Here is a 14974-nt window from a genome sequence, read left to right on the forward strand (position 1 = left end):
CTTCCTGGAGGCCTTCTGAGGGAGTACACTTATGTTTAGCCAAGTAACAGAGAAAAGTTAGCAACTCCTAATGGATGACAGAATTAGAATCAGACCTAATAATATGACAGAATTAGAATCAGAATCATAGAATCCCATAGTGATGGGAATCTTTCAGTCCAACCATCGAAACAACCCAAACCAGGAAAAATCAAGACTGCCATGTCCAGCCAGCAGAATGCTATAATATGCTATGATGACTGGAATCCTTGTTAACCAATTCCAGCACCCAGTGAGTATGGATTTCAAATAAAACTATATTCATTGAGTACACTAGATTTTGTAAGGCACCAAGCATTCTCTAAGTGAGCAATAAACAGTCGTGATAGACTAGAACAGAAGAAGGGTTAAAATTGCAAGAGACCTTCGAGGTTGTGTATTTTAATTTTTGTTTTGATCATCTGCATCAGAATCAGTTTAAATGTGTGAACATGCAGATTCCTGGATCCTAGTCTTCATCAACTGAATCACAAATCTCTAGTGATGGGCTCTGGATATGTTTTTATTTTTTATGTATTTTTAATTTTTTTAAACCAGTAATTTTTATGATGTAGTCCTTTCCAAAGTTGACAAAGAAAGAGATTAACTATCCCAATTAGTTGTATTGACTGCAGAAAATGTTCACAATCATGTTGTAGAAATTGTTTTTTTCTAAATTAATAGGATGGTTGTAGTAAATATTTGAGATAGACATATCACGTTTAAATATTTCAATCCCCAAGCATAAAAAATTAATCAGAAGCAAACTAGGATTGAGCTGTCAGCCTGAGATTTAATATTGAATAAGGATAATCTCCTCCTGCTGGGTTGTCACCAGCATGTCACCCCTCCCTTGAGACCAGCATGCAGGTCGAAGGTCACACCACCTCTGCAGACTCATTTCATCCCTCACCTGCCCATGGTCACCTGTGTAGTTGGTAAGTCCTTGAGCCCTCAAAGGCCTAATAACTTAGATGAATTCAGATTCAGAATCATCAGGGATCTGTAACTTTGGAGTGAGAAATTGGTTTTCAAAGCAAGAACCCAGATGAGGAAAATCTATAATGGATAAATATTTAAGTGACAAAAGGGTTTTAAGAAATTAAAAGAATGTGAAGTGAAGTGAGTTGTGAACAAAATCTCCGTGCCCTTCTTCTCCGTGTGCCTCAGTTACCCTCGTGCCTGACAGGCTTTGCCCACGGAGCCCAGCGGACCCTCAGCGACAGCCTGCTGTGGTCGTCAAAGTGATGGCCTGGGTCAGGCCTCATTCAGTCCCCAAAGCAGGCCCGAGTTTTGTCTGAATTTTCACCTTAAACCCCACACGGTCGTCCTGGCAGGTCATGGTAATATAGAAAGCCTTGCAAAGAAGTCAGGTTATCTGATCTGAATTTTTCTCTTGTCAGCCTGGGCCAGAAACAAGTACCCAAATGCAGCATTTGAGAGATTTCTACTTTTCTGTCCGCCTCCTCGAGAACAGCACGTAACTGCAATGCAGTCTGTAAGGGAGGACAGAGGGAAGGAAAAGCCAGAGCCAGGTCCTGAGCTGAGAAGGGCAGAGTTCTGTGGACTGCCCTCAGGACTGGGTGATGCCGTCAGGGAGCATGAACTCCGTGTCCCCGAGGGTCCTGAGCGCTACTCGGCCATTGGGTCGGATCACCAGGTGGGTGATACTGCCATTGTTGAGGGAGCAATGGAGCCAGGCTTCCGGAGAAAACTGCAGCGCTGTGCCCTGTCACCGGCAACGAATGACATTGGCGTGACATCGGAAGATCTCCTAATTATCGTCCCCCTGCTTGGCATCCCCCGAGGGATGCAGTTTCGGAGCGCTGCCTCGATCCGCACTCCCATCTTCACAACATGCCCAGTGGCCGCTTCCAGTGATACGCTGCCAGGCTGGCTTGACGAGGGGGCTTCCCGCCCCAGGTCTGTGTGGACTTTGCAGACGTTTGGCAGGTGCCTGTTGCTGAAGCCAGTGGTTTCTATGGGGTGGGTCATGGAGGAATGGACGATTTTATTAAACCTCAACCCCAAGCTTGCAAATTGGAGTCCAGTTAGTTCTACTGGTTCACGACCCAGCAGGTTCAGACCGCAGTCCTTTTCCAGGGAGCCGTCCACATGGTATTGGCAACGTGTGATGAGGAGGATGTACGCTGTGGTCTTGGCTCTGCAGTGGTCCAGCCTGGACGCCAGCTCTTCTCCAGATTCCACGTTCCTCTTCCTTAGGTTGTTCAGAGACAGTGGTTCTCGCCTGTCCCAGTTGGGGTCCCAGACGCTGAGACCCGGCCGCGTGCCCCACGCCCAGGCCCACGGCTCGGCTGCGCGCGGCTTCCCCACTGTGCCAGCGAAGCAGAACCTTGGGACCAAGCCCCTGGCCAGCCCGCAGGCTGCCAGCTTCAGCACCTGCCGGATCCCCGGGCCGCCAGCTCCGGCGCAGGTCCCGGGCGCTCAATGCCTGGCAGGCACGCCGCCTCTGGATATGCTTTTAAATAACAGATTTGGGCCGGGCGCGGTTGCTCACGACTACCTGTAATTCCAGGCATACAGGAGCTCCACACCAGCCTGGGCAACATAGCGAGACTACAAAAATGAAAATAAAAAAAAATCAGAGTGTGGTGGCACGTCCCTGTCATCCCAGCTACTAAGGAGGCTCAGGCGGGAAAATAGCTTGAGCCTGGGAGTCCAAGGCTGTAGTGAGATGGCGCCTCTGCACTCCAGCCTGGGCGACTCAGCAAGACTCTATCTCAATGAATAAATAAGTAAGTAAATAAATAAATAACTGGTTTGTTTTGTGCCACCTATACCACTTATCTAGTCCTAGCTCTTATTTAGCAAATGAGAAAAGTAAAGTCTAGAAGAGCAAATGATTTGGTCCTGATTACTCCACTAGTTAGTGGAAGAGCCAAGATTGTATCTAATAATAGTCTTTCATAATTGTTAATTGAGAAGGAGAGTGGAGAGGCGATGGGGATGGTTTATGAGATATACCAGGCTGGTTAATCTTGTCTTTTAGTCACAGGATGCTCATTCCGCTCCCACACTCCAACCCCATGACTCTCTTAAAGTTATTGTTCAAATGAGTGTGGCAAGGTTCATGAACTCTTATAGCTGGGGGTGTGAATTCTCAGACCCTTGACATAGGAATTTTCAGAATATCCCAATAATTGGATTCTGGAAGAACTTGTAAACCGAACTCATACATAGGACTGCTTTATATTGAAACACCAACTTTCTGCATGTTATGGAACACACAGCTCCAGAAGTGAGATCAGTTTTTCGTCTACAAATCTCACTCCCTTTTATTTGATGAGTTAACTGAGGAATACTTATTTCCATATCAGCAGACAACTCTAAATATATAACATATAAACCTCTCTGTTTATATGTTTGTTTTCCCCAAGAAAAGGAAGTTGGCTTTCAGTCCAGAAATTATTATTATTATTTTATTTTTTGAGAGATAGAGTCTCACTGTGTTGTCCAGGTTGGAGTGCAGTGGCATGATCATTGCTCACTGCAAACTCAGACTCCTGGTCACAAGCAATCCTCTGCCTTGGCCTCCTAAAGTGTTGGGTTTACAGGTGTGAGCCACTGTGCCTGGCCCAGAGATAGTACTTTTCATAAGACACAGTTGGAAGCAGATGCAGTTACCAGAGGTCCCTTTAGTTCTACTCTGCTATTTTCCTAAATGCAATGCCGATTCTTGCCTTTGTATCTCCAGAAGATTTTCACACTTTCCAAATTTCACTTCTCTTCGGTGAAATGCCTTCTCATTTCTAGAGTTATTCTACAGGCAACTTTCACCTTTTCACCTGCCTGTTTATATGTTTATGCTCATTTTTATGTCAGCATCGCATTGAACAAACAAGGGACAATCAAAACAATTTTTTTTCCACAACTGCTGCAAGCACAACCACTCTGAGGGCAGGTTCTTCTCTGTCCCAGCTGAAATGAGGGGCAAGTGCCATTGACTTTCCTGGTTACTCTTAGAAAATAAAATATCCTCTAGATACTTTAATCTGCAGAGTAATCTCAGTTTAGTAACCTGGATGTCCAGCCAAAACTCCAAATTTCATCCAAAGTTAAAGTTTCTTTCCTCATCCAGCACTGGCCTGTCAGGGCCCAAGGTGGAAAAGCGAGCTGGAAGTGATTGGCTTCATGACTCTGTCGGTTCTCCCCTGCCCTCCTCCTCAGCTCCCTGATAAGGTAAGAGGAAGGGAGGGTAGGCAAGAGGGTGGGAGGAAGCCTTATTGACTGGCATCAATCTATAATAGACATTTACAGTTGATCTTGTCCTGGAGCATTTTCATAGGTTCTTTGGACACATCCATTGCTGGAAGTCTCCCTGGATGTGGGCACATGCTTCTGTTAATCACTTTGCCTTTATCTCACAGCCCCTGGGTATATTGTGGTACACCTCCATTTTTAAATGCAATAGCTTCCTAAGACATAACCCATTTTTCCTTTGAGCACCTGGTAGGCATCCAGCCCTAGCCATAAAATTAACCTTTAGATTTCTCAGGTGCTAGTCACATACCAGTCTGGTATCAGAGGTCACATCACAGGTTCTCCTTGTGGTTTATCTGAAGCCTCCTCACTAGATTTGAAGTCAGGAGAAGGCAACATTCATCCCTTTCCCATCAGGAGTGGAGAGTGCAGGAAGAGTTGAGACTCAGCACTATACCAATTATTCCTAAAGAATTTTTTTCTCTAACTGCAATTTTCCAAGCATTTAATTTCATTTTATATATATTTTTTGAGAGAGGCCAAGATTTGCAAAACCAGATTTAGACTACATCCATTACACGTTGTCCATAAATAGCCTTGTATGTCATTTTGGAACCTGGAAGAAGTTGTTTCTACCTATTGCCTTGGGACCTCAGCCTAAACTGAGACCAAATCTCATTTTACCTTCCTGTTGCATTCAGGTGGAGACAGATCTGTACAACTAGATGGAAATGATGTAGACTTAACTTCCGAGCTCTCATCTATCTCTGCAATTTCCTTATGTTTGAGACTTTCTCTTCTCCCCTTCCCTTCTACCTGATAAGGACCTCCACTTTCTGTGAGGTCACCCCCATAACATCTATTTCATGTCATCACTCATTCTTTGATTTTGCAGCTCTTTCCAATTCAGTATTTCCTTGCTTCATATCCTTCCACCCTCAAACTTAGGGATTTTTAACTTCTGTTTGTGCTATCAATTCAATGCAAGATTCCTGTTTTAAAAAAGGTAAGGACTATAGCTCTTAGAAAGAGATGTTAGAGAAATTTTTCCAATATCCTGGGCCTTTGGTCCCCTTGGCACCTCATCATCCAGGCCCCTGCAGATTCCTGCTCCCTTCAAGGGAACTCTGCCTGCTTGCAGAGACACAGGAGACCCCATTTTTGTTGCCCACCTAAGTGTGGTATCAATCATTGAAAGGAAGCATGTTGTGAATTCTATTTGCCGGTTGTATTTCAGCTTGTATGTGCTTACTTTGTTCCACTTCTTTACTTGCAGCAGAAGAATAAGGCAAACATTTTTAAAAATTCCTTTGATCAAAAAACACAAAACAAGCATAGCCATTTATTTCAGACCAAAATTTTTTGAAGTATTTTATTTATTGTCAAAAATAAAATAGTGGAAATAAATTAAGATGATGTAGGTGCAGAGCTAAGAAGACAGATCAATACACTGAATTATATTATTATCAATTACATATTTGGCCATGTGATAAATGTTATAAATGCTTTCAACTTTCCTCTAGATCCCAAAAAGAACGTTTCATTAGACTAATATACTTTGGAAAATAATTTGAATTTAGGAAGCTAAATATTTAGAACAATTTTGATTAGACTGCATGTTAAAAAGGGTTTATATATTCACCATTAGTAATTTCCAATCTAATATTGACAATGAGGAAACTCTGAACAGCTGTCATCTAGAATTCTAAAATATCACTCGTTGATAAATGTGCAACATAAGCACCATAGCTCAACAAAATGAAGTGCAATTTTCTCTTCAGTCAGAGAAAAGAGCAAGTTCAAGATTAGTTATGCATTAAACAGTCCATTTGGGAAAGCTAATTAGGGAGAGAGAGAAGACCTTGAAATAGAAGTCACCAGAAAAAGCTAGCAGATGAGTCTTTTTGGAGACTTAATTTGTCCTTTGTCACAGACAGAACACCTGTGAAAAGTGCATGTTGCCCTCATCCAAAGTCTGGTTATGAGGTTCAGAAGGTTTTCTGATGCCTGATGAAAAAAACAAGCAAAACAAAACAATAGGTAGCTCATGAAATTGTCTTTAGAGATGCTGAGGCCTTTTGGGCATCAAGTTTCCAAAATGATATAATAGGTGTGCAAACTCAATTCCAAAATAAAGACATGGGCACAAGATTTTGGCTTGTTCTCTTTTTCCCCAGTACTTCAGAAGGCCTGAGAATGAATAGAACAGACTGCATTTAAGAGAGTCACATTTTTGACAGGAAATCTAGCACATGGAAAAAAAAATCTGAACTTTCTCCAATTTAAATACACTCAGATTAGTATAGCTCTCACTCCAACCAAATACCAGTACGCCCAGAAGCTGCCCCAGTTTAATATCACATGCTATTCTTTGTAGAACACTAATCAAGCACAAAAAAGAAGTTACTCTTGTGTAAGTTGCATTTACTTTAGTATCACTAATGTGTATCTTTCTTGAAAATCTAGACAATGTTTTTCTTTACAAAATTGTTTTAGAGTTTTGGTATTCCTGTTTCTCAATATTATCTCATACAAGCTAAATAAAACAAAAAGTTCTAGAGGAGAAGGGTAAGAGTGTTGGTTGTTCATTATTGGAAGAGGGGGATCCCAGAATTAGTGATAATTCTTATGAAATATCTCTGAGCAGGTTGTCCTAGACCTGTCTTTGCTAAGGAATGGAACAAACGCCCTTAAGAAAAGACCAGAATCATAAGTTAAAGAGTTTTTTCTTAGAGCCTTTTTTCTGAGGAATTAGCAGTCTAGGCTTGAAGCAAGAGAGGCCAAAAGTTGTGCTCTTAAACTCTGTCTGTGTCAAGAACTCTCAGATGATCTATTAAAATCCAAGGCCATCTACATTCTCTTAAGAAAATCTGTTTTTTAATGTAAAAAAAAATCTAGCTCTCTTTTTCATTTGCAAGTAGCAGGGCTAAGGAAGGCCACTTCTGATGATTTCATAATGAAGCTTAGTGAATAGTTGAACTTGCCCACTCTTCTGAGCTCAGGTTAGGCACTGTCTAGAAGCTATGAGAACTGCTCTGGGGGTCACGCTATGCACTGCTCTTTAACCTTCTCAAGTCTTTCTTCCCTTATAAGGGGAAGTTTCTTGGTCTCATGGGAGAAAAATATACTATTTACCTGAGTGTGTGTGTGTGGTGTGTGTGTGTGTGTATGTGTGCTATAAGTATATACTTTTTTGCTAAAAAGTTCCAAATCTCTATGTTCTACAATCTCAACTATGGAAATCATCTTGTTCATCTTTTATTCCCACAACCAGGGATAATATCCAAAACATTTAACAACTAATATGGCTTCTTCACAGGTTGTTCAAATGGCACCGGCATTAGTGCTGGAGTAGAGACCTGAAGGCCCCATTTGTGTCTCTGGTTGGAGGGTAATGGAGAGGTGTGGATAGATGGCCATGGGAAACACTGCGTGGGCTCCAGAAGTGGCAATTCACCAACTTGTAGTAAAGTATTTTAATATTTTAATGATCGACAAAGCTGTTAACACTGTGTGCTATCTGGATAGAAGCCCTGTTCATAGCACTGTGAGGTGGAGATTATAACCTCTGTTTTATAGCTGTGGGAACTGAGGCCCAAGGAGATTAAGTAATTTTACTATGGTTACTCAACTAGAAGGAAACAGGGAGAAAGGGAAACCTGAAGGTGAGCCAGGCTTTTAGATGGCCAAGCACAGGCTTTTCCTGCTCCTCTATGCAGCACCTGTTAGCCAGGACCACATTTATCCACCTCCTCAGTATCTGGTCTGCTAAATCAAGCTTAGAAATAACCTTTGATGGTCTCTCATTCTGTGAGGTTGGCCTGGCTGGAAAAGTCCACAAGAAGACCATAGAAAGGGGTGCACCTCTACAAAGTGAAGGTTGTTACTGCCTTACCCACTCCCCTCCAAGCTTCAGGAGACCCTGGATATTTCCAGGCCATACAAAACCCCTTCGATGGCTGCTTTCCTGAATGAGATGGAAGTCTCTGAGACCCTCTTTTCTGAGACTGCTTTGGCAACAAGGAGTTGAAATATACTCTCCAGAATGGATTTTTTTCCCTTTTTCCTTTCCTTCCCAAAGATCAATAAAGTATACAAAGGAAATACATTTTCTTTATTTTAAAAATATCTCTACATTTAAAAAAATTGGGGATTGACTATAAAATTAACTAATACTGATTGTAAGAAAGTGTGAAAAAAGCTGGTTTGCAAATTAATAAAATTAGTTCTATTCCTACTACCTGTTATTTTATTATATTTATTGACTTATATACTCCTGGAATCATACTTTTCAGCATTTTTAAGTTATTTTTTTAATTCTTAGTTTTTTAAAGTCACTTTGAAATAGTTTTATGAGTTTTTTCCTTTTTTATTACATTATCTTTGAAATGTATTTAATTATTCCTTTATCATTGAATGTTGAGGATATTTCCAGTTTTTCCTCATTATACATAAGGCTTCATTCAAATCCTGATAATCATGAATCTCTTACTTATCATGGACTGTTTCCTTAGGTAAAAATCCTAAAAATTGAGATTATAGGAACAAGAGTATTAATATATCGCACAGTTACTTTCCAGAAAGTGCCAATCTGCACTTCCACCGTAGCATATTAAAGCACCTGTTTCACCTCATTCTTGCCAACACTGATAATTTCGGAAGACCTTTCCAAACTGAAAGAAGAAAGATAGTACCTTTTTTTAAAAAAAGTTCAGATTTATTTTTTAATTTTTATTTTTTTAGATGGAGTCTCGCTCTGTTGCCAGGCTGGAGTGCAGTGGCGCGATCTTGGCTCACTGCAAGCTCTGCCTCCTAGGTTCAAGCGATTCTCCTGTTCCACCCTCCCAAGTAGCTGGGACTATAGGCGCACGCCACCACTCCCAGATAATTTTTGTATATTTAGTAGATACGGGGTTTCACCATGTTGGCCAGGATGATCTTGATCTCTTGACCTCATGATCTGCCCACCTCAGCCTCCCAAAGTGCTGGGATTACAGGTATGAGCCACCATGCCTGGCCAAAAGTTCAAGGTTTTAAAGCACTAACTATAGCCAGTTTACTGGGCTTAATATTTTTTACCTATTATTTCCCTTTAATATCGACTAAACCCGATGGAATAATTATTGTTTCTATTCTAGAGATAAGGACCTTGAGGCAGAGAAGGAGTACCTGGCCTGCGGGCATACCTGCAATAAGGGCTAGTGTCCAGGTTGCACTGGGGCACTTTCAGGGCTGGTTCTGTCAACCTTTCTACTGTGCTGCTTTGCTCTGCCCTACTGTGATCTAGTGAAGAGCAACACATTTTTAACATTCACTTTTCCCCCAATTATAAAAGTATTATAAGGCCATTGAAAAAGAGTGGATATCCAGAAAAGCCTAGAAAAGCAAAAATCCACCTATCCAGAATCAACTACATGTATTAGACATATTTGTGTACTAATTTCTCTCTCTGTGTGTACTCTGTGTATACATATGTGTGTGTGTGTGTGTGTGTGTGTGTATGTATACAATTGATTCTTGAACAATGCAGGGTTTAGGACATCAACCCCCTGCATAGTTGAAAAATCTGTGTATAACTCTTTATTCCCCCAAAACATAACTACTAATAGCTTACTGTTGACCAGAAGCTTTATTGGTAACATAAGCAGATTAACATAAGCAGGTAACATAAGCAGGTAACATAAGTAGACTAACACATGTTTTCTAGGTTATATATGCTATATACTGTATTCTTACAATAAAACGAGCTAGAGAAAAGAAAGTATTATTAAGAAAATCATTAAAAAGAGAAAATATAGTCTCCATTCATTAAATGGAAGTGGATTGTCATGAACATCTTCATCCTCATCATCTTCACATTGAGTAAGCTGAGAAAAAGGAGGAAGAGGAGGGATTGGTCTTGCTGTCTCAGGGTGGTGGAGGTGAAAGCAAAACCACATATAAGTGGACCTGCATATAAGTGCATCATATAGTTAAAATCTGTGTTGTTCAAGGGTCAACCGTATATATATATTATGTATATTATCACATTGTTTAAGTTGCTTGATGACCTGCAGTATATGTCATTCAATAGTCTTTTACAAAATGATTTTAAACGGATACACAGTGTATTAGTCCATTTTCACACTGCTGATAAAGACACACCCAAGACTGAGAAATTTACACAGGAAAAAGGGTTTAATGGATTTACAGTTCCATGTGGCTGGGGAAGCCTCACAATCATGGTGGAAGGCAAAGAGGAGGAGCAAGTCATGTCTCACATGGATGGCAGCAGGCAAAGAGGAAGCTTGTGCAGGGAAACTCCCATTTTACCATCAGATCTCGTGAGACTCATTCACTATCATGAGAACAGTGCAAGAAAGACCCACCCCCATAATTTAATCACCTCCCACTGGGTTCCTCCCATGACACGTGGGAATTGTGGGAGTTACAATTCGAGATGAGATTTGGGTGGGGACACAGCCACCATACACATAGTATTTTATTAAGTGGAATACCGAAATTTAATTAAATAATTCCATAGTGTTGTACATTTAAATTTTTATAATTTTTTCATTTATAAGTATCTTCAGTAAAGATATGTATAATTAGGAAGTTCATTCTAGCATTGATTGTAAAAGTAACAAAAGTTTAAACTACCTAAATGCTTACCTACTACAGAATGGTTAAAATTAACCTAAATTAATATATATGCATCTGTTTAATAAATGAAATAAATCAACATGTATTTTTCTAGGAAGAGGTGTACAATACACACAACCCTTCATCACACACACACACACACACACACACACGTACGTCTATGTGTTAACCCTTCTTAACACACAGACTTATATCCCTTGGATATCTTAGGCCAGACCTGTGATTTAACAACTATTGCTTTCTACGGGTTCAAGAAATGTATGCTATTAGTTATTCTTCTTTTTTCCAGCAAGTTGTTTGCTTCATTTCTACTCGATTCTTCCTAATGATATTAAATATGTCAAAATCTTTCCTATGTTAAAAAATGAAAGGGAAAAAAACAAATATGCTCCCTAGACCCCTCATCTCCCTGTAGATTATCTCCTTATTTTTCTTCTCTCTTTCATAGCTATGATAGATTGGAATATTTTTGTTACCTACTGTGTGATAGAATTAAGTATTCCTTACCATCATGTTATAGTCCTTTTTTTGTGCCTGCTGAAGGAGGAATATGTGTCTCTCTGTTGTAGATGAGCATTTATTAATAGGTAGTTTGAAGTTTTGTTATTTTTACAATCAATGCTACAATCATCTTCCTTATACATACATCTTTACTGAAGATATTTAAGAAATGAAAAAATTGGAAATACTGAAATGTGCAATGCTATGGAATTATTTAATTAAATTTTGCTGCAACTTGGACTTTGGGCTTGGCCATATGCTTTGGCCAAGGCCACATTTTCATGTATTAGCAGAAGCTTTAAATGCCATGACATGGTTTGTCTCACATTTCTATCCTCCACTATGAGCACAGAATATCCCAGTAGCTTCTTCAGCTTGGATCCCAGAATGGAAATACATGCATAGTTGAGTGGAGCCCAGTCAAACTCAGAACTATAGCTGGTCCACTGAAACAAGTCTTTGTTGCTCTAAACTACAAGGATCCTGAAGATGTTTATTATCACAGCAAAAGTTGATTAGCACAATAGCTAAACCTCTTCAAAGAATTATCCATATTCACCATTTTTATTTCTTTATTTTCTGGTCTTTTTTCCAATTCACTCCATATGACTTTAGCCCAATTGTCTTACTGAAATAACACTTGCTATAGTCAGTAATAAACTCAATAATGCTATATGCAATGGATACATTTTAAAACTCGCTAGGCTTTTCACCTACCTCAATGGCCATTTTGTTCTGTATCTTTTGCAGGCTCTTCTTCTACCCAGAAATTACACATTGACATTCTTCTCCTAGAGTCTCTCCTTTTCTCATTTCATACTTTATTCGTAACCTCAACCAAGTTCAAATCTTCAGTTACCATTATTATGCAAATATAATATTTGGCCCAGACTTACTCATTTAACTAACTACTTGAAATCAAAGTTTCTCACTTGAACGTGATCAGGACTGAATCCATGATCTTCCCTTAGACTGGTACTTTTCCATTGTTCTTACTGTGTTCAGTGGTACCACCTTCTATTCACTCAGTTGCACAGGACTAAAACTTAGGCAATGTTCCTTTCCCTTACATCATCCCCATATCCATACTAAAAGCATTGTTGGTATCACCTCCAAAAAATCTGTTTCATTTATAAGATTGATGCAATCACCATTTTAGCCCAAGGTGCCATCATCTCTTGTCTAAGTAATGCTTCTGTGCTTAATTACCACCTTCTCCTGAGGAATCCATTTAAAGTTTCAATTGGATTTTAACACATCCACTGGGCTTGGGATAAAGAATAAAGACCCAAATCCTCAGCATAATGACCAAGGCTCTGCATGCCTAGATGCTACATCTTCCTCAAGCTTCCTCTTTTACTCTCTGTCCTCATTTTTCATGATCAAGTCACACCAGTCATTTCCAGTTTCTGAATGTGCCTTCTCTTTCCAAACAGAGCATTTGCAATGGCCATTTCCTGTCTTTTGAATGTTCTTTTTCGTCTCTCTACTTTTCACTTAAGTTCTACTCATATTTCAGATTTAATTTCCTTAGGGAAGCCTTCCTAACCCCCACACTTGGGATCAGTTTCATTTGTCATATAACCTAATAAGACAACCTTTTTATCCCTTGGGATGATTGTCTTAGTCCATTTGTGTTGCTATAAAGGAATACCTGAGGTTGGATAATTTATAAAGAAAAGAGGTTCAGCGTGAATCTGGGAGGCGGAGCTTGCGGTGAGCCGAGATTGTGCCACTGCACTCTAGCCTGGGCGACAGAGCGAGACTCTGTCTCCAAAAAAAAAAAAAAAAAAGAGGTTCATTTGGCCTGTGGTTCCGCAGGCTGTACAAGAAGCATAGTACCAGCATCTGCTCTGGTGAGAGCTTCAGGCTGCTTCCAATTATGGTTGGAGGCAAAGTAAAGCTGCCATGTGCAGAGATCACATGGTAAGAGAGGAAGAAAGGGAGAGAGCAAGAAGGCGAGAAGGCGCCAGGCTCTTCTTAACAATTGGCTATTGTGGGGACTAATAGAGTGAGAACTCACTCACTACCTTGACGATAGCACCAAGTCATTCATGAGGGATCCACCCCGTGACCCAAACACATTCCATTTGACCCCACACCCAACCCTGGGAATCAAATTTCCACGTGAGGTTTGGGGGAACAAATATCCAAACTTTAGCACTTATCTTCATTTGAGAGTCTACATTAATATTAGTTGACTTATTTCTGTAATATCTTCCTTTTTTGTTACATCATAAACCCCACAATAGTAGAGTTCAACTATTTTTACTTACCACTGTATTCCTTCCCCTTAGTAGATATGCAGTAAAAAAATTGATGGATGAATATAAATATACACTTAAATTAAAAATAAATTATAGAAGAGTGTGAGCTGATTGTATTCTTTTTAAAATAAATGCATATGCATATGTGCTGGTATCCATCACTACCTGCAACTTTATCATCCAATATAAGAAATAGAATATATTCAAATGTTGGGGGACATTTGCATGTATTTTTGTGTAAAATATAAAAAAGTCTTCGGATACTAAAAAAGTCAAACATTTGTAAATGTCCTTTCTAAATAATTAAACTTCAGTGAGACTCTTCATCAACCTTTAGACAAATCTCTGATTATTTCCTTTAGGTAAATTTTGAGAAGCAAAATTACTAAATCTAACTGTGTCAGATTATTTATGTTCATGCATATTGCCATTCCTTATCTAATGATAAGGGGCCCAGTGACTGGGCTTGCCCTAGGAATCAATAGGAATAAAAATAAAAATAAATATAGAAAATATATAAAATTAAAAACTATATATAGAGTTCTATTTTGAATATTATATTGGCTAATTCCTTAAAAGCCACTCCACATCTAAGGATCTGATAAAATTAAATATATTTTCTTCTCATTTATTTGAGGCTAATTTTATTTTATTTTATTTTATTTTATTTATTTATTTATTTTTTTTGAGACGGAGTCTCGCTGTGTCACCCAGGCTGGAGTGCAGTGGCTCGATCTCGGCTCACTGCAAGCTCCGCCTCCCGGGTTTACGCCATTCTCCTGCCTCAGCCTCCGAGTAGCTGGGACTACAGGCGCCCGCCACCACGCCCGGCTAGTTTTTTGTATTTTTAGTAGAGACGGGGTTTCACCATGTTAGCCGGGATGGTCTCGATCTCCTGACTTCGTGATCCACCCGCCTCGGCCTCCCAAAGTACTGGGATTACAGGCTTGAGCCACCGCGCCCGGCCTTGAGGCTAATTTTAAACATTTCGCTCTTTAAGCCATCAGAAGTTTTATTTGCTTAAGGTTACTTTTTCCCACTAAATAGTGGTGTAATTATCCCTGCACTATTTACTGAAGAGTCATCCTTTTCCCCATGAAGCTGTGCTATTACATTTATCTTACACTAAATCATTATATATACTAGTGTTGGTTTCTTGGATATTTGTTTTGTCCTATTGATATTTGTACTTTCATGAACCACTACATACTACTTTATTCATTTAAGCAAGGATCATAGGGTTACTATAAGAGTTACTACCTATGCTTTAATCATCTTTAAAAAAAACTTACTTGTTTTAAGTAATTGAAAAGTTACTAAGATAC

General features: G+C 39.7%; 1 protein-coding gene across 1 annotated transcript; it reads left to right on the forward strand.

Annotated features, from left to right (window-relative positions):
* The first annotated feature begins 567 nt into the window (after nt 1-567).
* Nucleotides 568-2720, forward strand: LOC106998885 (uncharacterized). Its single transcript, XM_015140553.3, has one exon. It carries the CDS (start codon nt 1508-1510, stop codon nt 2546-2548), a length of 1041 nt encoding a protein of 346 aa, XP_014996039.2. The 5' UTR covers nt 568-1507; the 3' UTR covers nt 2549-2720.
* The last annotated feature ends 12254 nt before the right edge of the window (nt 2721-14974 follow it).

Source organism: Macaca mulatta, chromosome 6, assembly GCF_049350105.2.
Source record: "Macaca mulatta isolate MMU2019108-1 chromosome 6, T2T-MMU8v2.0, whole genome shotgun sequence".
Lineage (NCBI taxonomy): Eukaryota > Metazoa > Chordata > Mammalia > Primates > Cercopithecidae > Macaca > Macaca mulatta.